This window comes from Salvelinus fontinalis, chromosome 22 (genome assembly GCF_029448725.1).
Source record: "Salvelinus fontinalis isolate EN_2023a chromosome 22, ASM2944872v1, whole genome shotgun sequence".
NCBI classification, from domain to species: domain Eukaryota; kingdom Metazoa; phylum Chordata; class Actinopteri; order Salmoniformes; family Salmonidae; genus Salvelinus; species Salvelinus fontinalis.
Window position 1 is genome coordinate 14882627 of NC_074686.1, and position 26761 is coordinate 14909387.

At 45.5% G+C, this 26761-nt stretch overlaps 1 protein-coding gene across 1 annotated transcript; it reads left to right on the top strand.

Annotated features, from left to right (window-relative positions):
• On the top strand, positions 1 to 26761 carry LOC129819924 (SWI/SNF complex subunit SMARCC1-like). Its single transcript, XM_055876625.1, has 26 exons — positions 1 to 253; positions 865 to 984; positions 10406 to 10491; positions 10648 to 10822; positions 10987 to 11056; positions 11224 to 11296; positions 13442 to 13517; positions 13615 to 13740; positions 13881 to 13966; positions 14090 to 14211; positions 14305 to 14364; positions 14488 to 14525; positions 14639 to 14751; positions 14849 to 14920; positions 15041 to 15154; positions 15245 to 15398; positions 19071 to 19241; positions 19773 to 20031; positions 20109 to 20183; positions 21869 to 21924; positions 22034 to 22166; positions 22248 to 22393; positions 23365 to 23499; positions 23647 to 23773; positions 23864 to 23950; positions 26456 to 26761. Exons 1-26 carry the CDS (start codon positions 77 to 79, stop codon positions 26539 to 26541), a joined length of 2937 nt encoding a protein of 978 aa, XP_055732600.1. The 5' UTR covers positions 1 to 76; the 3' UTR covers positions 26542 to 26761.

Consider the following 26761-nt stretch of genomic DNA (forward strand, 5'->3'; position numbering starts at 1 on the left):
ATTTTGCTACCCCTGGCAACCCTGCTGATTTACAGCTGTAACAGCTCTTGAGCGGGCTAGTTTTCCACCCGTTATTATGGCGACAACGTCAGGGGGACCCAACATCGGGACTCCCGGGACCAGCCAGAGTCCACACACCACTATGGCACAGCGGAAAAAAGACGGGAGTCCGTCCGCGAGGTACTGGGAGAGCCACGACTCCCTGGTTCAGCTCGAGACGGTGCGACAGTGGATCGGGAAGCATTACAAAAAGGTGCGTGAGCTAACACTAGCGTAGCGGCTAACTATTTACATTGGTAACCATGGGCTAGTTAGCATAGCGGCTAACTATTGTTGACATGAAGAATACTGCTAGCTAGCTTAGCAATTTATCGCTACTTAACTAGCTAACTAAACTAAGTTATTAAATACATTTGCTGCATGCCTTAGCTAGCTAGCTAACTGCCCGAGGTTGGAAGCTACTACGAACTAACTAGCAAGATTGCAAGCAAGGAAGTTAGCAGCTAACGTTAGCTAGCTAACTGCGTTACAATAGCAGGGTTGCGATCAATTTCAATTCAGAAAGTAAACCAAATTCGAATTCCAGTGTACTTCCTGAATTGACCCCACCCCTGTACAATAGCAACTGTTTACAATCTGCAAACAGTAACATTGTAAACTAGCTTGCTAGGTAACTACGTATGTATGTTTTCGGCTGCTACCTTCTACTCAGTTAAAACACTATATAGCTTGTTTTGTGCTCCGTATTTCCTAGAGTAGTGACTGCTGTGGACTGTACGATGTAGCAAGATGCTCAAGCTATACCAGATGTTCTACTGTTAGGCATGTCCTTCTGCATTACTGATGGTGTGTTTGTGTGCGAAGTATGTGCAGGCAGACTCTCCATCCTGCCAGGCTCTAGCCTCCCTCGCCCTTCAGCTGCTTCAGTTCCAGGAGGAAGTGTTCGGCAGACGGGCCGAAATCCGCACACACACCAAACTACCTGTGAGTATACAAACACACTTCTGTAAGGACAAGTGACCGGGAAGATTTTAATTTACCGGACATATGCATTGTGTGTGTCGTGGAAATTACCACCAGGGACACCTGAAGTCAATCTTAAAATAATCATTCTTTATTTACAGCAACCTGGAGCGGTCACAGTAAAACTTAGATGCATAAAGTACCGGTCTGAAGTGAGCTTCCTCGGGGCAGACCCATTAGATCTGTTATATACTGCTTAAACAGACAAGTTACATAGGCATGGTTCATAGGGTTGGTTCCTGCATGTGTCTGGCATCGTATCCTATCTTAACTTATAGAACATATTCTGGGCGTTCGGCCAGATGGTCCTAAGGATGGCTTCATGTTACCCCTGCATATATTTACCAAGCACAGGCAGGAACCAAGGATTATTTATGACAAGATGAACATTTTCAAGACTGCCTCTTCAAACAATAACATTTTCCATCAATTAACAAGGGATATTGGCCAAATGGGCCATATTGACGTGTCCTTAAAAACAGCCTATAATATAACAAATCAAAAAAATATTTCTTGTGTCTCGATGTGTGCAAAACTTTAGCCTATTGGTTTTTACTTTGCTAAAACAACAATTGTCCACCTCACAGCGATTTGAGACCTAAATGCATCAGGGCATTGCATGCATAGGTCTATAGGCTTAGGTGTCCACTGTCTTCATTTTATCTTTATTATTTATTTAAAAATAAATATAAACTAAGAGAAGCTTCAGCCTAGCCCCAGAGAGAGAGAGAGATATGCCGGTGGCATGCTATGACACCAAAATGCATTTCTTTATCCTTGTCAGATAGGCTACTGCATCTGCTATACAGATATAGGTGTACAGAAGGAGGCTAATTCATTTTTTAAAAATCATTTATTTAATTTTTTATGAATCATTATATTGTTAGATTATAGGACTGACTCTGGTAGGCCTAAAACATTCTTCCTCACATCAAGTTCAACTGTCGGAGTCAGTTGGAGCACCAGTGGGTACAACCTTCATATCATAGGCCTGCAGTATAATGGACTAATAGACAAACCTTCACAAAAGATTCCAAACGTTATTAGGGTACAGTTGAAGTTGGAAGTTTACATACACCTTAGCCAAGTACATTTAAGCTCAGTTTTTCACAATTCCTGACATTTTTAATCCGAGTAAAAATTCCCTGTCTTTGGTCAGTTAAGATCACCACTTTATTTTAAGAATGTGAAATGTCAGAATAAAAGTTTCAGCTTTTATTTCTTTCATCACATTCCCAGTGGGTCAGAAGTTTACATACACTCAATTAGTATTTGGTAGAATTGCCTTTTAAATTGTTTAACTTGGGTCAAACTTTTCGGGTAGCCTTCCACAAGCTTCCCACAATAAGTTGGGTGAATTTTGGCCCATTCCTCCTGAGAAAGCTGGTGTAACTGAGTCAGGTTTGTAGGCCTCCTTGCTCCCACACGCTTTTTCAGTTCTGCCCACAGATTTTCTATAGGATTGATGTCAGGGCTTTGTGATGGCCACTCCAATACCTTGACTTTGTTGTCCTTAAGCCATTTTGCCACTACTTTGGAAGTATGCTTGGGGTCATTGTCCATTTGGAAGACCCATTTGCGACAGTTCTATTTTTGTTTCTTCGGACCAGAGGGCATTTCTCCAAAAAGTACGCTCTTTGTCCCCAAAGGTGCAGTTGCAAACCGTAGTCTGGCTTTTTTATGGCGGCTTTGGAGCAGTGGCTTCTTCCTTGCTGAGCGGCCTTTCAGGTTATGTCGATATAGGACTCGTTTTACTGTGGATATAGATACCTTTGTACCTGCTTCCTCCAGCATCTTCACAAGGTCCTTTGCTGTTGTTCTGGGATTGATTTGCACTTTTCGCACCAAAAGTACATTCATCTCTAGGAAACAGAACGCGTCTCCTTCCTGAGCGGTATGACGTCTGCTTGGTCCCGTGGTGTTTATACTTGCGTACTATTGTTTGTACAGATGAACGTGGTACCTTCAGGAATTTGGAAATTGCTCCAAAGGATGAACCAGACTTGAGGTCTACAATTTTTTTGTGGGGTCTTGGCTGATTTCTTCTGATTTTCCCATGATGTCAAGCAAAGAGGAACTGAGTTTGAAGGTAGGCCTTGAAATACATACACAGGTACACCTCCAATTGACTCAAATGATGTCAATTAGCTTATCAGAAGCTTCTAAAGCCATGACATCATTTTCTGGAATTTCCCAAGCTGTTTAAAGGCACAGTCAACTTAGCATGTAAACTTCTGACCCAATGGATTTTTGATACAGTGAAATAATCTGTCTGTAAACAATTGTTGGAAAAACTACTTGTGTCATGCACAGAGTAGATGTCCTAACCGACTAGCCAAAACTATAGTTTGTTAACAATCAATTTGTGGAGTGGTTGAAAAACGAGTTTTAATGACTCCAACCTAAGTGTATGTAAACTTCCGACTTCAACTGTATATCAAATGTATTCATAAAGCCCTTCTTACATCAGCTGATATCTCAAAGTGCTGTACAGAAACCCAGCCTAAAACCCCAAACAGCAAGCAATGCAGGTGTAGAAGCACGGTGGCTAGGAAAAACTCCCTAGAAAGGCCAGAATCTAGGAAGAAACCTAGTGAGGAACCAGGCTATGAGGGGTGGCCAGTCCTCTTCTGGCTGTGCCGGGTGGAGATTATAACAGAACATGGCCAAGATGTTCATAGATGACCAGCAGGGTCAAATAATAATAATCACAGTGGTTGCCGAGGGTGCAACAGGTCAGCCCATCAGGAGTATATGTCAGTTGGCTTTTCATAGCCGATCATTCAGTGTATCTCTACCGCTCCTGCTGTCTCTAGAGAGTTGAAAACAACAGGTCTGGGACAGGTAGCACCGCCGGTGAACAGGTCAGGGTTCCATAGCCGCAGGCAGAACAGTTGAAACTGGAGCAGCAGCACGGCCAGGTGGACTGGGGACAGCAAGGAGTCATCAGGCCAGGTAGTCCTGAGGCATGGTCCTAGGGCTCAGATCCTCCAAGAGAATTAGAGAAAGCATTCTTAAATTCACACAGGACACAGGATAAGATTGGAGAAATACTCCAGCTATAACAGACTGACCCTAGCCCCCCGACACATAAACTACTGCAGCATAAATACTGGAGGCTGAGACAGGAGGGGTCGGGAGACACTGTGGCCCCGTCCAACGATACCCCCGGACAGGGCCAAACAGGCAGGATATAACCCCACCCACTTTGCCAAAGCATAGCCCCCACACCACTAGAGGGATATCTTCAACCACCAACTTGCCATCTTGAGACAAGGCCGAGTATAGCCCACAAAGATCTCTGCCACGGCACAACCCAAGTGGTGCCAACCCAGACAGGAAGATCGCGTCATATCAAAAGTAAGTCAAGCCATTGCTTATAGGGAAAATACGAGTAGGATATTATATTGTGGCAAACACAACATTACAGTTGGAACAGAATGAAACAAAACACTTGCGAACTGGTTTAAAACTTCACACATTTTTGAACAGGCTACTCTATATTGCAGCAATTACAAAGAAAGGCTAGTGCCTACCGTACCCAACAAATGACAGCAGTAGGCTAATTATATTTATTTTACAACAGGCCTACTTAGAACCTTAAACTAAATACGGAGAACACAATTAAAAAGACAGATCGGACTTAATTTAGCCAGTGACAATTTCTCAACAGAATCAATCAAAACACGTTTTGCTTATTTAAAGAACTGGTTTAGATGAATAAATAGGCATACAATGATATACAAGAATGATGAAACAAATAATTATAAATATGAAAAAAAAATACACAAAATAAAGTTGCATCCTACCCGAATAGCTAGTTGCACAGTCGCCTGCATTTGGCCACGCCAACGTTCTTCTCATCTTTGTCCAATACAATATTAAAACTTGTCCATACAGAGGACATTCCCCCTGTAGACTTTTCACTATAGGCATGCACTCTAACTTTCGTTTTACTTCAGTGCAAAAGGCCTACATCCTCGCAATAAACAGTAGCCCAAGGCTCCTCTCTAGCGCTCTTTTTCTCTTCAGCAGCAGGCGCATGCATATAAGGCTGAGTGTAATGAGTGAGAGAATGGTGCTGAAGCGTGAAATCGGGATGTATGATAGGTAGCCCTGGACAATTTGGCCGGCTACGATTTAAGCAGCCAAAAGCCTGCAATTACCAGCTAGCGGAAACCAACAATGTATTGGTTTCAAATCTTATTTTATTTGTCACATTCACCGAATATAACAGGTGCTGTTGCTCACACCTTACCGTGAAATGCTTACTTACAAGCCCTAAACTAAAATAAAAAAATAAAAGAGCAACAATAAAACAACAATAACGAGACTATATAGAGGGGGTACCGGTACCGAGTCAATGTGCTGGGGTACAGGTTAGTTGGGGTAATTGAGGTAATATGTACATGTTGGTAGGGGTAAATTGACTATGCATAGATATTAAACAGTGAGTAGTAGCAGCAGCATAAAGGGGGGGGTTCAATGCAAATAGTCTGGGTAGCCATTTGATTATCTGTTCAGCAGTCTTATGGCTAAAGGGTAGAAGCTGTTCAGAAGCCTTCTGGACCTAGACTTGGCACTCTGGTACCGCTTGCCGTGCAGTAGCAGAGAGAACAGTCTATGACTAGGGTGGCTGGAGCCTTTGGCAGTTTTTAGGGCCTACGTTTGACACCGCCTGGTATAGAGGTCCTGGATGGCAGGAATCTTGGCCCCAGTGATGTACCGGGCCATACGCACTATCCTCTGTTGTGCCTTGTGGTAGGAGGCCGAGCACTTGGTCAGCGCATGCTCGGAGTGCACGCCCTGGTAATCCGTCTGGCCCTGCGGCCTTGTGAATGTTGATCTGTTTAAAGGTCTTGCTCACATCGGCGATGGCGAGCGTGATCACACAGTTGTCTGGAACAGCTGGTACTCTCATGCATGCTTCAGTGTTGCTTGACTCGAAGCGCCTATAGAAGTCATTTAGCTCGTCTGGTAGGCTTGTCACTGGGCAGCTCGGGGCTGAGCTTCCGTTTGTAGTCTGTAATAGTTTGCAAGCCCTGCCACATCCGACAAGCGTCGGAGCCGGTGTAGTAGGATTCAATCTTAGTCCTGTATTTACGCTTTGCTTTTTTGATGGTTTGTCTGAGGTCATAGCAAGATTTCTTATAAGCGTCCGGGTTAGAGTACTTCTCCTTGAAGTGGCAGCTCTACCCGTTATCTCGGTGCGGATGTTGCCTGTAATCCATGGCTTCTGGTTGGGGTATGTACTCGAGGTCGACCGATTAATCGGCATGGCCGATTTCAAGTTGTCATAACGGTCGGTAATCGGCCTTTTTGGACGCCGATTATGGCTGATTACATTGCAATCCACGAGGAGGCTGCGTGTCAGGCAGACCACCTGTTACGTGAGTGCAGCATCAAAGGGACTTTGTGGCTGCAAGGAGCCAAGTTAAGTTCCTAGCTAGCATTAAACTTATCTTATAAAAACAATCTTCACATGCATGAACTACACATGGTTGATGATATTACTAGGTTAACTTCTTATGGCTGGGATCGATATGACAACAGCCAGTGAAAGTGCAGGGCGCCAAATTCAAAACAACAGAATTATCATAATTAAAATTCCTCAGACATACAAGTATTTTACACCATTTTAAAGATAAACTTGTTGTTAATCCCACCACAGTGTCCGATTTCAAAAAGGCTTTACGACGAAAGCACAACATATCATTATGTTAGGTCAGCACCTATTCACAGAAAAACACAGCCATTTTTCTAGCCGAAGAGAGGAGTCACAAAAAGCAGAAATGGAGATAAAATTAATCACTAACCTTTGATGATCTTCATCAGATGACACTCATAGGACTTAATGTTACACAATACATGTATGTTTTGTTCGATAAAGTTCATATTTATATCCAAAAATCTTAGTTTACATTGGTGCGTTATGTTCAGTAATGTTTTGCCTCCAAAACATCTGGTGATTTTGCAGAGAGCCACCTCAATTTACAGAAATTCTCATAATAAACATTGATAAAAGATACAATTATTACACATGGAACTTTAGATAACCCTCTCCTTAATGCAACCGCTGTGTCAGATTTAAAAATAACTTTACGGAAAAAGCACACCATGCTATAATCTGAGTACAGCACTGAGCCCAAACAAGCCATAAAGATATCCGCCATGTTGTGGAGTCAACAGATCTCAAAATAGCATTATAAATATTCACTTACCTTTGATGATCGTCATCAGAATGCACTCCCAGGAATCCCAGTTCCACAATAAATGTTTGATTTGTTCCATAAAGTCCAAATACCTCCTTTTTGTTTGCGCGTTCAGTACACAATCCAAACTCACGACGCGGGCAAGTCCATGCGAAAGTTCAGACGAAAAGTCATATTACAGTTCGTAGAAACATGTCAAATGAAGTATAGAATCAATCTTTAGAATGTTTTTAACAAATCTTCAATAATGTTCCAACCGGAGAATTCCTTTGTCTGTAGAAATGCGATGGAACGCAGGTCTAACTCTCACGCATGGTCTGCTCATGGCACTCTGCCAGAAACCTGACTCAGAGTCCTCATTCCCCCCTCCTTCACAGTAGAAGCATCAAACAAGGTTCTAAAGACTGTTGACATCTAGTGGAAGCCTTAAGAAGGGCAATATGACCACTATCCCACTATATATTCGATAGGCGATGAGTTGAAAAACTACAAACCTCAGATTTCCCACTTCCTGGTTGGATTTTTTTCTCAGGTTTTTGCCTGCCATATGAGTTCTGTTATACTCACAGAGATCATTCAAACAGTTTTAGAAACTGAGTGTTTTCCATCCAAATCTACTAATACTATGCACATATTAGCAACTGGGCACCTTATTCATCCAAGCTACTCAATACTGCCCCCAGCCATAAGAAGTTAACTAGCTTGTCATGTGTTGCATATAATCAAAGCGGTGCTTGTTAATTTATCATTGAATCACAGTCTACTTCAACTTCGCCAAACGGGTGATTTAACAAAAGCACAATCGTTGCACAAATGTACCTAACCATAAACATCAATGCCGTAATCAATACACAGAAGTATATATATTTTAAACCTGCATATTTAGTTAATATTGCCTGCTAACATGCATTTCTTTTAACTAGGGAAATTGTGTCACTTCTCTCTTGCATTCAGTGCAAGCAGAGTCAGGGTAAATGCATCAGTTTTGGCCGCTTGGCTCGTTGCCAACTGTGTGAAGACCATTTCTTCGTAACAAAGACCGTAATTAGTTTGCCAGAATTTTACATAATTATGACATAACATTGAAGGTTGTGTAATGTAACAGCAGTATTTAGTCTTTGGGTTGCCACCCGTCAGTGAAATACGGAACCGTTCCGTATTTTATCGGAAAGAATAAACGTTTTGTTTTTTCGAAATTATAGTTTCCGGATTTGACCATATTAATGACCAAAGGCTTGAATTTCTGTGTGTTTATCATAATTAAGTCTATGATTTGATAGAGCTGTCTGACTGAGCGGTGGTAGGCAGCAGCAGGCTCGTAAGAATTCATTCAAACAGCACTTTACTGCGTTTGCCAGAAGCTTTTAGCAGTGCTTGATTCACTGTGCTGTTTATTGTTCAAGCTTATGAACTCCCGAGATTAGGCTGGCAATACTAACGTGCCTATTAGAACATCCAATAGTCAAAGGTATATGAAATACAAATGGTATAGAGAGAAATAGTCGACGCGTCATAATTCCTATAATAACTACAACCTAAAACTTCTTAACTGGGAATATTGAAGTCTCATGTTTAAAGGAACCACCAGCTTTCATATGTTCTCATGTTCTGAGCAAGAACTTAAACGTTAGCTTTTTTACATGGCACATATTGCACTTTTACTTTCTTCTCCAACAGTGTTTTTGCATTATTTAATCCAAATTGAACATGTTTCATTATGTATTTGAGACTAAATTGATTTGATTTATGTATTATATTAAGTTAAAATAAGTGTTCATTGTTCATTCAGTATTGTTGTAATTGTCATTATTTTTTTTATATATTTATATATAAATAAATAAATAAATAAAGCCGATACCGATTATTTTTTTTAAATCCGTTTTGGCTTTTTTTGGTCCTCCAATAATCGGTACTGGCGTTGAAAAATCATAATCGGTCGACCTCTAGTATGTACGTACGGTCCTTGTGGGGACAACATTATCGATGCACTTATTGATTAAGCTGGTGACTGATGTGGTATACTACTCAATGCCATCGGATTAACATATTCCAGTCTGTGCTAGCAAAACAGTCCTGTAGCTTAGCATCTGCGTCATCTGACCACTTCCATATTGAGCGCGTCACTGGTGCTTCCTGCTTTAATTTTTGCTTTGAATCAGGAAGATAGAATTATGGTCAGATTTGCCAATTGGAGGGCGGGGGAGAGCTTTGTACGCGTCTTTGTATGTGGAGTATAGGTGGTCTAGAGTAAAAAATAAATAAATATCTTGTTGCACATGTAACATGCTGGTAGAAATGAGGTAAAACAGATTTATGTTTCCCTGCATTAAAGTCCCCAGCCACTAGGAGTACTGCCTCTGGATGAGCATTATATTGTTTGCTTATGGCTTTATACAGCTCGTTGAGTGTGGTCTTAGTGCCAGCATTGGTTTGTGGTGGTAAATAGACAGGTACGAAAAATACAGATAAACTCTCTTGGTAAATAGTGTGGTCTACAGCTTATCATGAGATACTCTACCTCAGGGGGACAAAACCTAGAAGCTTCCTTGATATTAGATTTTGTGCACCAGCTGTTATTTACAAATGGACGCAGACCGCCACCCTTTGTCTTACCGGAGGCCGTTGTTCTGTCTTGCCGATACACGGTTAACTCAGCCAGCTGTGTTATCCATGTCGTCATACAGCCACTACTCGGTGAAACATAAGAAATTACAGTTTTTATTGTCCCGTTGGTAGGATAGTCTTGAACCCGAGCTCCTTCAGTTTATTCTCCAATTATTACACGTTGGCCAATAGGACAGATGGTAGAGGAGGGTTACTCACTCGCCGACAAATTCTCACAAGGCACCCGTCCCTGCGTCCCCTGTATCTGCGTCTTCTCTTCACACGAATGGCGGGGATTTGGGCCATGTCGGGTATCTGGAGTAAATCCTTCGCGTCCGACTCGTTAAAGAAACATTTTTTGTCCAGTACGAGGTGAGTAATCACTGTTCTGATATACAGAAGCTCTTTTCGGTCATGAGAGACTGGCAGAAACATTATGTACAAAATAAGTTACAAATAACGTTAAAAAAACACACAAAATAGAACACATGGTTAGGAGCCCGTAAAACAGCAGCCATCTCCTCCGGCGCCATTATTGGTATTTTTGTGTGTGTGTTCCTCTCTAGTCTCGGTGCTTCCTGGACCTGCGCCCAGGAGGCGGGCTTTGCCACATCCTTGGCTCTGCCTACAAGTTCAAGACTGATCAAGGCTGGTGAGTGACAGATCTTATCCACTATCACTTACCTCCTAGCCCCCATCCCCTGTCTCCTATCCTCCTCCCTCTGACAGAGCTGGTGAGTGACACCTTTGGCAACGTCCTGTTTCGGGGCCTGCTTGGTAACATGCATGGGTACTCTTTCTCCCCCAGGAGAAGGTTTGACCTACAGAACTCCTCCAGGACGGACCGTAACGTAGAGATGTTTACTACTCTAGAGAAGACCCTGGTCCAGAATAGCTGTCTGTCGAGGCCCGTCGTGTATGTGGACCAGGAGGTGGATCAGAACCTGAACAGCAGACTGGCTGACATCGTCGCCAAACACCAGGTGAGGGAGGGAGGGAGGACAGCAAGAAGGGAAGATGCAGGGGGAGGAAGGAAGATTTTTGTAATTTTGCCATGGGTGCTGTTTTCTCTCTTGGGCTGTTATCTCTGTTGGGAAACGTAGTTCTGTCTCAGCTGATGGGCAATGCAGTTCTTTGTCTGTCTCAGGGTTCGTTGACTGAGGACAGAACCCAAGCCTCTCACCACATCTACCCCCGTCCAGCTGTCACAGACCAAGGTCAGTGTGTGTGTGGGGTCATCGCAAAGAATGGCATATTGTTACTCATTTAATATGATCTTTGTGGGTCATAGCCTGTTGGCAGCTTTGACCCAAATTCACATTTTTAAGTATTTTTGTGAGTTCTGTTCTTAGGTTTTGAACCGTTTGTGTGTCCTTATTTCCAGATTGGGAGTGGGTGCGCCCTGTCATGCGGAAGGACAACTATGTGTTGGTGCACTGGGGCAGGCACCCTGACAGGTAACACACACACACTAGGGTTGAATGGTGGGAACCCGGTTACTGAGATTTACCTCCAATACCACTCCCTTTTCCGGGGTTAAATAACTGTGAGAAACCGGTAAATTATAATTTATTTATATGAAAAGCATGGCTTTCGGGGGCAACCTTATATTTGAATTGTAAAGATTATAATTTAATTTCAGCTGCAGAGTTTTAAAACAGCCTATCACTCGAATATCGTTGCTCTAAATCAATGCACGCGCGAGCACTCTTTCTCTCTCAACTTCAATCAAATTGCATCCAAAATAGATCATCCTGTTCTAGATTGATATATAGCTCTATATATATAGATGTCCTAGACTACCTCTTTCAGGTTATATATTCAATGCAGTATTAGCCTTATATTTAGCTAATTAATGATTGGTTATGCATAATAAGCTTCTAACTTATAGCCTCTGTCTCTTGCGCAATACGCACGCACCTGTGCTCCGCTGGCCTCGCTCCTGAAAAAAACTCAGTTCTTGGAATCCCATGCAGGAAAAGCTACCTACAATACCTTGCTGGACATAATTTCTTATACCAATAGACTATTTGAAGAGGGATGCAAGCTTTTGTTTGCTGAATGTTTTATACAGCAGCCAATAGAACTCACTGGTAGTTTGAAAGAAGAGCAAATTGCTATGCTGGTAGGCTGTAGCAGTTATTTATTCAGACACAACCATTCCATCTTCCAGAAGAGAAGTGAAAGCCTTCTGCATCTAATTCTAGTCCTATATTATTCAAGTATGTCATTAGAATGATGATGAGGACAACCAAACTTATTTCATTTAACTGTTGAAATGGAGGAAGGAATGAAGCAACAATGGAGAGAGAAAGAGGAGGAAGGCTAATAACACGGGGAAATGTTATCAAAGGTATATATGCGTCAGCCTACTAATTATACAAATATTAAAATCAAATTCGCTAGCCTATACTTGTAACTTCGTAGGCCGCATGTGCTGCACCAGAATCGCATGTTCTCTCCCTGCTTTATCATGGTTTGAACAAGGTGCGTAATTCCAGTCCATATAATACAGTCCACAGTCAAAAAGATTAGCCTACTGGAGCTAGTTTCACTTATTTACCCAAGAGAGCATATAGCTAGGTACATCTATAGGCTTTTATGTTTTTCTGTTGTGCGTAATGTGCAGTAGCTTATATCATCGATTTATTGGATAATGGCACAATCATGTGGGCTTAGGGTCATTAAATGCCTTTTAATATATGGCTCATAAAATGTATTTCATGTATGGCTCAGGTAGCATCAGGCTTGAATTTCCTATCAAAGCTCTAACTCTGGGTTGTGAACTGTCATGGTCAAAACATAGATACAACATTAGCTAGGATGGGGAGAAGTCTGTCCATAATAAAGCGTTGCTCTGCATTCTTAACAACACTATCAACAAGGCAGGTTCTACAAGCCCTAGTTTTGTCGCACCTGGACTACTGTTCAGTAGTCTTGGTCAGGTGCCACAAAGAGGATCTTGGCAGGAAAATTGCAGTTGGCTCAGAACAGGGCAGCCATGCATACCCCACAAGACATGACACACATCTCTTCACAGTCCCCAAGTCCAGAACAGACTATGGGAGGCGCACAGTACTACATAGAGCCATGACTACATGGAACTCTATTCCACATCAGGTAACTGATGCAAACAGTAGAATCAGATTTTAAAAACAGGTAAAAATACACCTTATGGAACAATAGGGACTGTGAAGAGACACACGTAAAGGTACAGACGCATGCATATGCACACATTGTGATATTGTTGTATGGTGGTATTGAACATTTTGTATTGTGGATATGTAGTGGTGTAATAATGTTATATGATGTAATGTAAGTGCCTTAATGTGTTTGGCCCCCAGGAAGAGTAGCTGCTGTGTGCATGGCAACAGCTAATGGGGATCCCTAAAAAATACAAATCAAATCCAGACATATACCTATTTATATGCCTTATAATGCTTTTGAATGACACTTCCGGTTTTGGTGGAAAATACTGGATTACATGTGAGAAAAGTGATTTATTCTCAGGATGGAACATTTGTAAAATACCGGAAACATTTTCAACCCTAACACACGCACCACCCTCCATAATCATGTGTATGACTGTTTGTTTCCTGTAGCTACGATAGCTGGCTGTCCTCCAGTGACGTAGAGGGAGAGGTGCAGGAACCTCCACACACACACAGACCTTGGAGGGTAACACACACACACACACACACACACACACACACACACACACACACAGTTCTATGACTATTTCTCACAAGTGATGAATACGTGTGTGTGTGTACAGGTGCACGCAGGCTGGGTGTTGGATACAGAGGTGTATAATGAGTGGATGAACGAAGAAGACTACCTGGTAGATGACAGAAACGTTCCTCTCATCCTCCGCCGGAGAGTCCATGTCACAGACCAACAGGTGTGTGTGTATGTGTGAGATCCTGTGGCTCTGGTGTTTGTGTTGCTCTCCCTCCTCTGTCTTTTTTTAACAGGCCTGTGTGAGCACTTTCTTAATTGCTATGTCTATCATCACTTGTCTCTCCCCCCTCCCTCCATCAGGACCGTAAGTTTACTCCAGTGAAGAAGAGAAGACGCTCCCCCTCTCCTCCCTCTTCCGATGGCAAAAAGAAAGGAGGAAAGAAGAGGTGAGGTTTCTGTCTCTTCTTCCACCCCTAGCTCGATCTTGATGGAATTTTCATATTTGTTCCTTTTAACCGCTATTCTCTACCTATTGGCCCTCTCTCTATAACCCTGCCTTTTCTCCCTAGTGGTGGGTTTAAGAGGCGTGGGCCAAAGGAGGAAGAGGAAGAGGTAGAGGAGGATCTGACTAAAGATATGGAGGATCCAACACCTGTCCCTAATATGGAAGAAATTATACTGCCTAAGAATGGTACACGTGTACACACACACACACAGAGGCACACACAGACACACACACACACACACAGACAGATGTTTACTTGTTGTGTCTCTCTGTCTGCAGTGAACCCAAAGAAGGACAGTGAGAACACTCCTGTCAAAGGAGGGATGATGACTGACCTGGGTGAGTGAGAGAGGGCGTGTGTGTGTGTGCGTGTGTGTGTGTGCGTGTGTGTGTGTGTGCGTGTGTGTGTGTGTGTGTGTAGTTGTATAACTCATTCTCCACTCGTCCCACTCTTTTCTTCAGATGAAATTGAGGATGACTCTCTGCTTCCTGGTGGAAGGGTAACAATACAATTTAGAACTGCTAGAATTTTATTGAATTATCTCATTTTGATGAGGAATTTAGTGTGTCTGTACCCTACACACAGATATACCAATTGTGTGTGTGTGTGCAGGAGGATGAGGAGGGCAGAGAGGGGCTGCGTCTGTCAGATGGAGAAGACAACATCACAGAACAAACTCACCACATCATCGTCCCGTCCTACACCGCCTGGTTCAACTATAACTGGTGAGTACACACACGTCACCCTCTCAGACACACACACACATATATATGCAAAATGAGTGTTGTCTGTTTTAAACCAAACTGTGTGTATATGTTCCAGTATTCACCAGATCGAGAAACGAGCTCTTCCAGAGTTCTTTAACGGACAGAACAAGTCCAAATCTCCAGAGATGTGAGTAACAATTTCAGGTGTTGCTCAGGGTTCAGTGCTTGGACCCCTGATGTTTTCTTCAGACATAATTGTACCCCTTCAGAGACATAATTAATAAATGAACACAATGTGTGTGTGTAGATACCTGGCGTATCGTAACTTCATGATTGACTCGTACCGGCTGAACCCCCAGGAGTACCTCAGCTCCACCTCCTGCAGACGGAACCTGACAGGAGACGTATGCGCCGTCATGAGGTGTGCTATGAAGTTTAAACCACCACTTACTGTGTGTGTGTTGTGTAACAGTGTTTATTGTAACTGTGTGTATTGTAACTGTGTGTGTAGGGTCCATGCGTTGTTGGAGCAGTGGGGGTTAGTGAACTACCAGGTGGATGCAGAAAGCAGACCTCTCCCTATGGGACCCCCTCCCACCCCTCACTTCAACACACTGGCTGATACACCCTCAGGACTGGCCCCGCTGCAGCACAGACCACTACAGGTAACACACACACTTATGTTTTTTGGCTCCCAAGTGGCACAGCCGTCTAAGGCACTGCATCTCTGTGCAAGAGGTGTCACTACAGTCCATGGTTCGAATCCAGGCTGTATCACATCCGTGATTGGGAGTCCCATAGGGCAGCGCACAATTGGCCGGGGTAGTCCGTCATTGTGAATAAGAATTTGTTCTTAACTGACTTGCCTAGTTAAATAAAGGTAAAAAGATATTTTTTATATATATATAATCGAACACTAACAGTGAAATTATTGAGGTACAAATTGACAGCCTGTATGCTTGTTTTGAGTCTCACAAATTTTTCCCTCTCCATCCATCTCTCTCGCTCTCCCCCTCCATCCATCCCTCTCTCTCGCTCTCCCCCTCCATCCATCCCTCTCTCTCGCTCTCCCCCTCCATCCATCCCTCTCTCTCGCTCTCCTCCTCCATCCATCCCTCGCTCTCCCCCTCCATCCATCCCTCGCTCTCCCCCTCCATCCATCCCTCGCTCTCCCCCTCCATCCATCCCTCGCTCTCCCCCTCCATCCATCCCTCTCTCTCGCTCTCCCCCTCCATCCATCCCTCGCTCTCCCCCTCCATCCATCCCTCGCTCTCCCCCTCCATCCATCCCTCTCTCTCGCTCTCCCCCTCCATCCATCCCTCTCTCTCGCTCTCCCCCTCCATCCATTCCTCTCTCTCGCTCTCCCCCTCCATCCATCCCTCTCTCTCGCTCTCCCCCTCCATCCATCCCTCTCTCTCGCTCTCCCCCTCCATCCATCCCTCTCTCTCGCTCTCCCCCTCCATCCATCCCTCTCTCTCGCTCTCCCCCTCCATCCATCCCTCTCTCTCGCTCTCCCCCTCCATCCATCCCTCTCTCTCGCTCTCCCCCTCCATCCATCCCTCTCTCTCGCTCTCCCCCTCCATCCATCCCTCTCTCTCGCTCTCCCCCTCCATCCATTCCTCTCTCTCTCTCGCTCTCCCCCTCCATCCATCCCTCTCTCTCTCTCTCGCTCTCTCCTCCTCCATCCATCTTTCGCTCTCTCCTCCTCCATCCATCTTTCGCTCTCTCCTCCTCCATCCATCTCTCGCTCTCTCCTCCTCCATCCATCCCTCGCTCTCTCCTCCTCCATCCATCCCTCGCTCTCTCCTCCTCCATCCATCCCTCGCTCTCTCCTCCTCCATCCATCTCTCGCTCTCTCCTCCTCCATCCATCCCTCGCTCTCTCCTCCTCCATCCATCCCTCGCTCTCTCCTCCATCCATCCCGCTCTCTCGCTCTCCCCCTCCATCCATCCCTCTCTCTCGCTCTCCCCCTCCATCCATCCCTCTCTCTCGCTCTCCCCCTCCATCCATCCCTCTCTCTCGCTCTCCCCCTCCATCCATTCCTCTCTCTCGCTCTCCCCCTCCATCCATCCCTCTCTCTCGCTCTCCCCCTCCATCCATTCCTCTCTCTCGCTCTCCCCCTCCATCCATTCCTCTCTCTCTCTCGCTCTCCCCCTCCATCCATTCCTCTCTCGCTCTTGCTCTCCCCCTCCATCCATCCATCTCTCTCGCTCTCCCCCTCCATCCATCCATCTCTCTCGCTCTCCCCCTCCATCCATCCATCTCTCTCGCTCTCCCCCTCCATCCATCCCTCTCTCTCGCTCTCCCCCTCCATCCATCCATCTCTCTCGCTCTCCCCCTCCATCCATCCCTCTCTCTCGCTCTCCCCCTCCATCCATCCCTCTCTCTCGCTCTCGCTCTCTCCTCCTCCATCCATCTCGCTCTCTCCTCCTCCATCCATCTCGCTCTCTCCTCCTCCATCCATCTCTCGCTCTCTCCTCCTCCATCCATCTCTCGCTCTCTCCTCCTCCATCCATCTCTCGCTCTCTCCTCCTCCATCCATCTCTCGCTCTCTCCTCCTCCATCCATCTCTCGCTCTCTCCTCCTCCATCCATCTCTCGCTCTCTCCTCCTCCATCCATCTCTCGCTCTCTCCTCCTCCATCCATCTCTCGCTCTCCCCCTCCATCCATCCCTCTCTCTCTCTCGCTCTCTCCTCCTCCATCCATCCCGCTCTCTCGCTCTCCCCCTCCATCCATTCCTCTCTCTCGCTCTCCCCCTCCATCCATTCCTCTCTCTCGCTCTCCCCCTCCATCCATCCATCTCTCTCGCTCTCCCCCTCCATCCATCCATCTCTCTCGCTCTCCCCCTCCATCCATCCCTCTCTCTCGCTCTCCCCCTCCATCCATCCCTCTCTCTCGCTCTCGCTCTCTCCTCCTCCATCCATCTCGCTCTCTCCTCCTCCATCCATCTCGCTCTCTCCTCCTCCATCCATCTCTCGCTCTCTCCTCCTCCATCCATCTCTCGCTCTCTCCTCCTCCATCCATCTCTCGCTCTCTCCTCCTCCATCCATCTCTCGCTCTCTCCTCCTCCATCCATCTCTCGCTCTCTCCCCCTCCATCCATCCCTCTCTCTCTCTCGCTCTCTCCTCCTCCATCCATCCCGCTCTCTCGCTCTCCCCCTCCATCCATTCCTCTCTCTCGCTCTCCCCCTCCATCCATTCCTCTCTCTCGCTCTCCCCCTCCATCCATTCCTCTCTCTCGCTCTCCCCCTCCATCCATCCATCTCTCTCGCTCTCCCCCTCCATCCATCCATCTCTCTCGCTCTCCCCCTCCATCCATCCATCTCTCTCGCTCTCCCCCTCCATCCATCCCTCTCTCTCGCTCTCCCCCTCCATCCATCCCTCTCTCTCGCTCTCCCCCTCCATCCATCCCTCTCTCTCTCTCTCGCTCTCTCCTCCTCCATCCATCTCGCTCTCTCCTCCTCCATCCATCTCGCTCTCCCCCTCCATCCATCCCTCTCTCTCTCTCTCGCTCTCTCCTCCTCCATCCATCTCGCTCTCTCCTCCTCCATCCATCTCGCTCTCTCCTCCTCCATCCATCTTTCGCTCTCTCCTCCTCCATCCATCTTTCGCTCTCTCCTCCTCCATCCATCTTTCGCTCTCTCCTCCTCCATCCATCTCGCTCTCTCCTCCTCCATCCATCTCTCGCTCTCTCCTCCTCCATCCATCTCTCGCTCTCTCCTCCTCCATCCATCTCTCGCTCTCTCCTCCTCCATCCATCTCTCGCTCTCTCCTCCTCCATCCATCTTTCGCTCTCTCCTCCTCCATCCATCTCTCGCTCTCTCCTCCTCCATCCATCTCGCTCTCTCCTCCTCCATCCATCTCTCGCTCTCTCCTCCTCCATCCATCTCTCGCTCTCTCCTCCTCCATCCATCTCTCGCTCTCTCCCCCTCCATCCATCTCTCGCTCTCTCCCCCTCCATCCATCCCTCTCTCTCGCTCTCTCCCCCTCCATCCATCCCTCTCTCTCTCTCGCTCTCTCCTCCTCCATCCATCTTTCGCTCTCTCCTCCTCCATCCATCTCTCGCTCTCTCCTCCTCCATCCATCTCTCGCTCTCTCCTCCTCCATCCATCTCTCGCTCTCCCCCTCCATCCATCTCTCGCTCTCCCCCTCCATCCATCCCTCTCTCGCTCTCCCCCTCCATCCATCCCTCTCTCGCTCTCGCTCTCTCCTCCATCCATCTCTCGCTCTCTCCTCCTCCATCCATCTCTCGCTCTCTCCTCCTCCATCCATCTCTCGCTCTCTCCTCCTCCATCCATCTCTCGCTCTCTCCTCCTCCATCCATCTCTCGCCCTCCAGGTGTCGTCCTCCCAGCAGATGTTATTCTTCCCTGAGAGAAGTGTAGAGAAGCCCTCAGACTCTCAGAACTTTGGCCTCAGAACAGACCTGTATGCCAGGAAACACCCCAAGAGTAAAGGAACCAGTTCAGGGAGGGATTGGACAGAACAGGAGACCCTCCTACTGTTGGAGGTGAGCCAATCATCTCTCAGTTTATCTTCCCTCTACTCAGTGATGTAGTCAAGTCACTAATCGGAGTCATCACTGGTCGAGTCTCGAAAATTGTGCCTTGATTCCGGGTCAAGTCTGACTCCTGGACTCGAGTACTACAACACTGTCATATCAGAAAGATATTTTCCCATTTCAGACACCCCTATTCTGGTCCCAGAATCCATTTTTCAACAATTAGACCGTCTAATTTTAATGTTTCTTTGGCAATGTAAAAAACAGACGGTGAGGTACAAAACACTCCAACTGCCAAGGAATTAGGTGGCCTAGGGTTACCAAACTTTACGTGGTAGTACTGGGTCACACAATCGCAACTAATGATAAAACATTTATCTGAATCTAGATGGCTCGAAAATAGGAAAAATCTATGGTGATCAATACGCAACAGCAGTAAGACCTTTTCTGGGAAAGAAGATTGACTATCTCTTGTTATCCTCCTCTTTCTCTTCTTCCCCTGCCCCCTATCTCTCTTCTCTCTCTCCCCCTCTATCCCAGGCGTTAGAGGTCTATAGAGACGACTGGAACAAGGTGTCAGAACACGTGGGGTCTCGTACCCAGGACGAGTGCATCCTCCACTTCCTGCGCCTGCCAATAGAAGACCCTTATCTGGAGGACTCCGCCTCCTCTCTTGGCCCATTGGCCTACCAGCCCGTTCCTTTCAGCCAATCAGAGAATCCGGTGATGAGCACCGTGGCGTTCTTGGCATCCGTGGTTGATCCCCGAGTTGCCTCCGCCGCTGCCAAGGCTGCTCTGGGTATGTGTGTGTGTGTGTGTGGGTGCATGTGTGAGAGAGCGAGTGTTTGTGTTAACCCTGTCTCTGTCTCTCTGTAGAGGAGTTTTGTCGTGTGCGTGAGGAAGCTGACAAGGTTCTGGAGTTCCCTGCACTCAATGAGGCTGAGAAGGCAGGTAGGAGTCTGAAACACGGCAGATATACAGTACCAGTCAAACGTTTGGACACACCAACTCATTGAAGGGTTTTTCTTTATTTTTACTATTTTCTACATTGTAGAATAATAGTGAAGACATCAACACTATGAAATAACCCACATGGAATCATGTAGTAATCAAAAAAGTGTTAAACAAATCAAATATATTTTATATTTGAGATTCTTCAAAGTAGCCACCCTTTGCCTTGATGACAGCTTTGCACACTCTTGGCATCCTCTCTACCAGCTTCACCTGGTACACTTTTCCAACCGTCTTGAAGGAGCTTCCACATGGTGAGCACTTATTGGCTGTTTTTCCTTCACTCTGCAGTCCAACTTATCCCAAACCATCTCAGGTTGGGTGATTGTGGAGGCCAGGTCATCTGATTCAGCACTCCATCACTCTCCTTGGTCAAATAGCCCTTACACAGCCTGGAGGTGTGTTGGGTCATTTTCCTGTTGAAAAACAAATGATAGTCCCACTAAGCGCAAACCAGATGGGATGGCTTATCGATGCAGAATGCTGTGGTAGCCATGCTGGTTAAGTGTGCCTTGAATTCTAAATAAATCAATGACAGTGTCACCAGCAAAGCGCCCCCACACCATCATACCTCCTCCATGTTTTACGGTGGGAACCACACATGCGGAGATCATCCGTTCACCTACTCTGCGTCTCACAAAGTCCGGCAGTTAAAACCAAAAATCTCAAATTTGGACTCATCAGACCAAAGGACAGATTTCCACCAGGTCTAATGTCCATTGCTTGTGTTTTTTGGCCCAAGCAAGTCTCTTCTTATTGGTGTCCTTTAGTAGTGGTTTTCATTGCATCAATTTGACCATGACGGCCTGATTCACACAGTCTCCTCTGAACAGTTGATGTATCTGTTACTTGAATTCTGAAGCATTTATTTGGGCTGCAATTTCTGAGGCAGGTAACTCTAATGAACGTATCCTCTGCAGCAGAGGTAACTCTGGGTCTTCCTTTCCTGTGGCGGTCCTAATGAGAGCCAGTTTAATCATATCTTTTGATGGTTTTTGCGACTGCACACATTTTCCGGATTGACTGACCTTCATGTTTTAATGTAATGATGGACTGTTGTTTCTCTTTGCTTATTTGAGGTGTTCTTACCATAATATGGACTTGGTCTTTTACCAAATAGGGCTGGCTTCTGTATACCACCCCTACCATGTCACAACACAAATGATTGGCTCAAACGCATTAAGAAGGAAAGAAATTCCACAAATTAACTTTTAACAAGGCACATCTGTTAATTGAAATGCATTCTGGGGTGACTACCTCATGAAGCTGGTTGAGAGAATGCCAAGAGTTTGCAAAGGGTGGCTACTTTGAAGAATATCAAATGTATTTTGATTTGTTTAAACATTTTTGGTTACTACATGATTCCATATGTGTTATTTTGTAGTGTTGATATCTTCACTATTATTGTGCAATGTAGAAAATAGTAAAAATAAAGAAAAAAGCCTGGAATGATTAGGTGTGTCCAAACTTTTGACTGGTACTGTATATATTACACACACTCCTCAAACATTGCAGTAGAGAATCCTTCCATCACACTTTCTCTCTCTAGGCCGTCATTGTAAAGGAGAATTTGTTCTTAACTGACTTGTTAAATAAACTCTATCCCTCCCTCTCCTTCCCTGTAGATGTGATGGATGGTGAGAAGATGGAGACTGACTCTGGCTCCCAGCAGCCTCTACAGGTGAGACTGGAAGTGACTTGTGGAGTTAGAGGAAGTGAGACAGGAATTTACACTCTGGTGTTTCTGAGAATCTGATTGTCAGTGGGTGATGATTGTGTGTGTGTTCCAGGTGGATAGACAGACGGTTCTAGAGCCCAGTGGAGGAGAGCGATCAGTGGAGGGAGAACGAGTTAAGAGAGAGAATGCTGAAATGACAGTCACAGAGGAGAGAGACGGCGATAGCGGAGGGAACCTCGAGACAGGTGTGTGTGTGTCTAATTTATATTTTAACAGACAAGATGGTGTGTGATGATGTAAGTTATAGATTATCTCCTCTCTTTTAGACCGAGGGGAGAAGGATGAGATTGCGGGACGATGGAGGGAAGTAGAGCGGGATGAAGGGAGGAGACTAGCAGAGCTGGAGTTGGTAGATGGGACAGTTACCACGGCAGCAGCAGCTGCTCTAGGCGCCGCCGCTACTAAGGCCAAGGTAAGCCCCGCCCATAACCCTCAAACCACCCTATCGCTGCTCACTTACCCCACCCATCAGCCAATCCCTGTCTACTGTCCATTAAACTGGCCTATCCCCCATTTCTTTCTTTCTACTGGCCTGTCACAACAGCCATAACTTAGGACCTAGCCAATCAACCACACCACACTCTCTCTCCCCTTTTATGTGATCATATTTTTTTTGAAAGTTGAAACTTATTTGGTAACTCACACACTGAGTATCCCAAACAACAGGAACACCTTCCTATTATTGAGTTACACCCCCCCTCTTTTGCCCTCAGAACAGCATCAATTCGTTGGGGCATGGACTGTACAAGGTGTCCAAAGCATCCTCAGGGATGCTGGCGCATGTTGACTTTAATGATTCCCACAGTTGTCAAGTTGGTTGGATGTCCTTTGTGTGGTGGACTGTTCTTAATACACATTGGAAACTGTTGAGTGTGAAAAACCCAGCAGTGTTGCAGTTCTTGACACAAAACGGTGCACCTGGCACCTACTACAATGCCCCGTTCAAAGGCACTTTAATATTTTGTCTTGCCCATTCACCCACTGAATGGCATACATACACAATCCTTGGCTCAAGGCTTAAAAATTATTCTTTACCCTGTCTCCTGAGTGGTGTAGCGGTCTAAGGCACTGAATCTCAGTGCCTTAGGCGTCACTACAGATACCCTGGTTCGAATCCAGGCTGTATCACAACCGGCCGTGATTGGGGCGGCACACAATTGGCCCAGCGTCGTCCCTGTAAATACGAATATGTTCTTAACTGACTTGCCTAGTTAAATAAAAAAACATCTACACTGACTTTTGAAGTGTATTTAACAAGTGATATCAATAAGGGATCATTGCTTTCACCTGGATTTACCTGGTCAGTCTGTGATGGAAATACATGTTTTGTATTTTGTGTACAGCAAATAGATACAGTAATTCTCTCTCTTGCCCTCTCTCTAGCACCTAGCAGCGGTAGAGGAGAGGAAGATCAAGTCTCTGGTGGCTCTGCTGGTGGAGACTCAGATGAAGAAGCTGGAGATCAAACTGAGACACTTTGAGGAGCTGGAGACCATCATGGACCGAGAGAAAGAGGCTGTGAGTATACAGATCTACATCTAGCCAATTGGGATCTAGTTTGGGGGAGCTACTAAACATTAATTTGGCTATTTCATAATGGTTCCTTATAAATGTAACGTTTATCTGTGTCCCTCTTTCCCTGCCCCTCTCTCACTGTGTGTGTAGTTGGAGCAACAGCGTCAGCAGCTGTTGTCAGAGCGACAGAGTTTCCACTCTGAGCAGCTGAAACATGCAGAGATGAAGATTCTACAGCAGAGAGAGCAGCAAGCACCATACACTCCACAACACACAGGTCTGTACTCACACGCACACACAAACAGACATACGTTGTGTGTGAATGTCATGGTAAATATGTAACATCCATCTCTCACCTCTTCTTTAGGTCAGTCCATGCCCAGCCAGATGATGCCTACTGGGGGAAACTCTCTCACCATGGCCCCTCGACACCCTGGAGCTCCCAACGGCATGTGTGAGTACCCTCACCCCACACTGCCCCTTACCTCTAGAAAATGGTCACAAAAAATGTACCCATCATTTTAACATTTTGAGGGTGTTTACAGTGCATTCGGAAAGTATTCAGACCCCTTGACTTTTTCTAAATTTGGTACGTTACAGCCATATTCTAAAATTGATTAAATTGTTTTTTCCCTCCATCCAATCTACACACAATACCCCATTATGACAAAGTTAAAAACAGGTTTTCATAAATTTTTGCAAAATGTAAAAAAAAAAAAAAAAAAAAAAAACATTTACATAAGTATTCAGACCCTTTACTCAGTACTTTGTTGAAGCACCTTTTGGCAGTGATTACAGCCTCAAGTCTTCTTGGGTATGACGCTACAAGCTTGGCACATCTGTATTTGGGAAGTTTCTCCCATTCTTCTCTGCAGATCCTCTCAAGCTCTGTCAGGTTGGATGGGGAGTGTCGCTACACAGCTATTTTCAGGTTTCTCCAGAGATGTTCGATCGGGTTCAAGTCCGGGCTCTGGCTGGGCCACTCATGGCTATTCAGAGACTTGTCTTGAAGCCACTCCTGCGTTGTCTTGGCTGTGTGCTTAGGGTCGTTGTCCTGTTGGAAGGTGAACCTTCGCCCCAGTCTGAGGTCATGAGTGCTCTGGAGCAGTTTTTCATCAAGGATCTCTCTGTACTTTGCTCCGTTCAACCTCCCAGTCCATGCCGCTGAAAAGCATCTCCACCGTATGATGCTGCCACCACCATGCTTCACTGTAGGGATGGTGCCAGGTTTCCTCCAGACAGAGTTCAATAATGGTTTCATCAGACCAGAGAATCTTGTTTCTCATGGTCTGAGAGTCCTTTAGATGCCTTTGGGCAAACTCCAAGCGGGCTGTCATGTGACTTTTACTGAGGAGTTGCTTCCGTAAGGCCACTACCATCAAGGCCTGATTGGTGGAGTGCTGCAGAGATGGTTGTCCTTCTGGAAGGTTCTCCCATCTCCACAGAGGAACTCTGGAGCTCTGTCAGTGACCATCGGGTTCTTGGTCACCTCCCTGACCAAGGCCCTTCTCCCCCGATTGCTCAGTTTGGCCGGGTGGCCAGGTCTTGGAAGAGTCTTGGTGGTTTCAAACTTCTTCCAGTTAAGAATGATGGAGGTCACTGTGTGTTCTTGGTGACATTCAATGCTGCACAAATGTTTTGGTACCCTTCCCCAAATATGTGCCTCGACACAATCCTGTCTCGGAGCTCTATGGACAATTCCTTCAACCTCATGGCTTTGAAATGCACTGTTAACTGTCAGGACGTTATATAGACAGCTGTATGCCTTTCCAAATCATGTCCAAACAATTCAATTTACCACAGGTGAACTTCAATCAATTTGTAAAAACATCTCAGGGGTGGTCAATGGAAACAGAATGCATCTGAGCTCAATTTCGAGTCTCAGAGCAAAGGTTCGGAATATTTATGTAAATAAGGTTTTTCTGTGTTTTATTTGTAAAAAAATTGCTACAATTTCTAAAAACCTGTTTTTGCTTTGTCATTATGGGGTATTGTTTGATGAAGAAAATTTGTTTTAATCGATTTTAGAATAAAGGCTGTAACGCAACACAATGTGGGGAAGGGGTCTGAATACTTTTCGAATGCATTGTATGTTACATTTTACATTTTAGTCATTTTAGCAGACGCTCTTATCCAGAGCGACTTACAGTAGAGTGCATACATTCTATTACATTTTACATACTGAGACAAGGATATCCCTACCGGCCAAACCCTCCCTAACCCGGACGACGCTATGCCAATTGTGCGTCGCCCCACGGACCTCCCGGTTGCGGCCGGCTGCGACAGAGCCTGGGCGCGAACCCAACCCAGCCTGGGCGCGAACCCAGAGACTCTGGTGGCGCAGCTAGCACTGCGATGCAGTGCCCTAGACCACTGCGCCACCCGGGAGGTCATTACTAAGTATGTTGACTTAGTAATGCAGACGGAAGTTGACGATTGAAGTTTGGGGAGGTGTATCTGCCACAGCCAAAAGTTGGTCATTGTTGTGGTTTTCCAACAGCAAGCCCCAAATCAACATAGCTGCCATTATTTTATTAAGGTTTTTCTTAATAAGGTCAAAATAAACTTGTCTCTACCACCTGTATCACACACTCACAAACTGAAAACATTTGTACAATTCATTGGTTAGAAAGGTTTCAAATATCACATTCACTTGTATCCACTGTGTCTTTTAAATCTCAGCCAAGTTGGTTCCTGTTTCAGTCACGGCTTTGGTCACATTCGCGTGGTCAAGCAAAAACACCTTAATTGACTATAGTGCCTTCCACAATGCAAGCAATGGCCTTTGATCACATGGATTTTATAAAGTTTATGCAGTTGACATGTAGGTGCAAGTCGGACAATTTTAATCCCCATAATGCCACCCACTTTTTAAGGCGGTGACCAACGCTGGTCACTAACTGCATGAAACTGATCCGCTGGAACGCGCCCGCTCATGTAGTTTCTTCTCTTCTGTCAGACCCACCAGCACAGCCTGATGGGATAGCTCCGACGCAGCCTGGTCCTCCAAGCACAGCCATACACAGCCGGGGAGCAGAAACATGAGACCACACACAGTACATATTTTGGATCCACAGTAAGAAACAGTCATGGTCATACAGATGCCTGGACAAGCAGTCATGGAATCTAATCTTCACATTGGACAGGTCCTCATATGTGACTGTTATTTTGATGTCATTTAACCATTGTTACACACACACTTGCTGTATGCTTTATTGACCAGTGCTGAAGAGTATACTCAAATTGTGTTTTATATGAAACTATC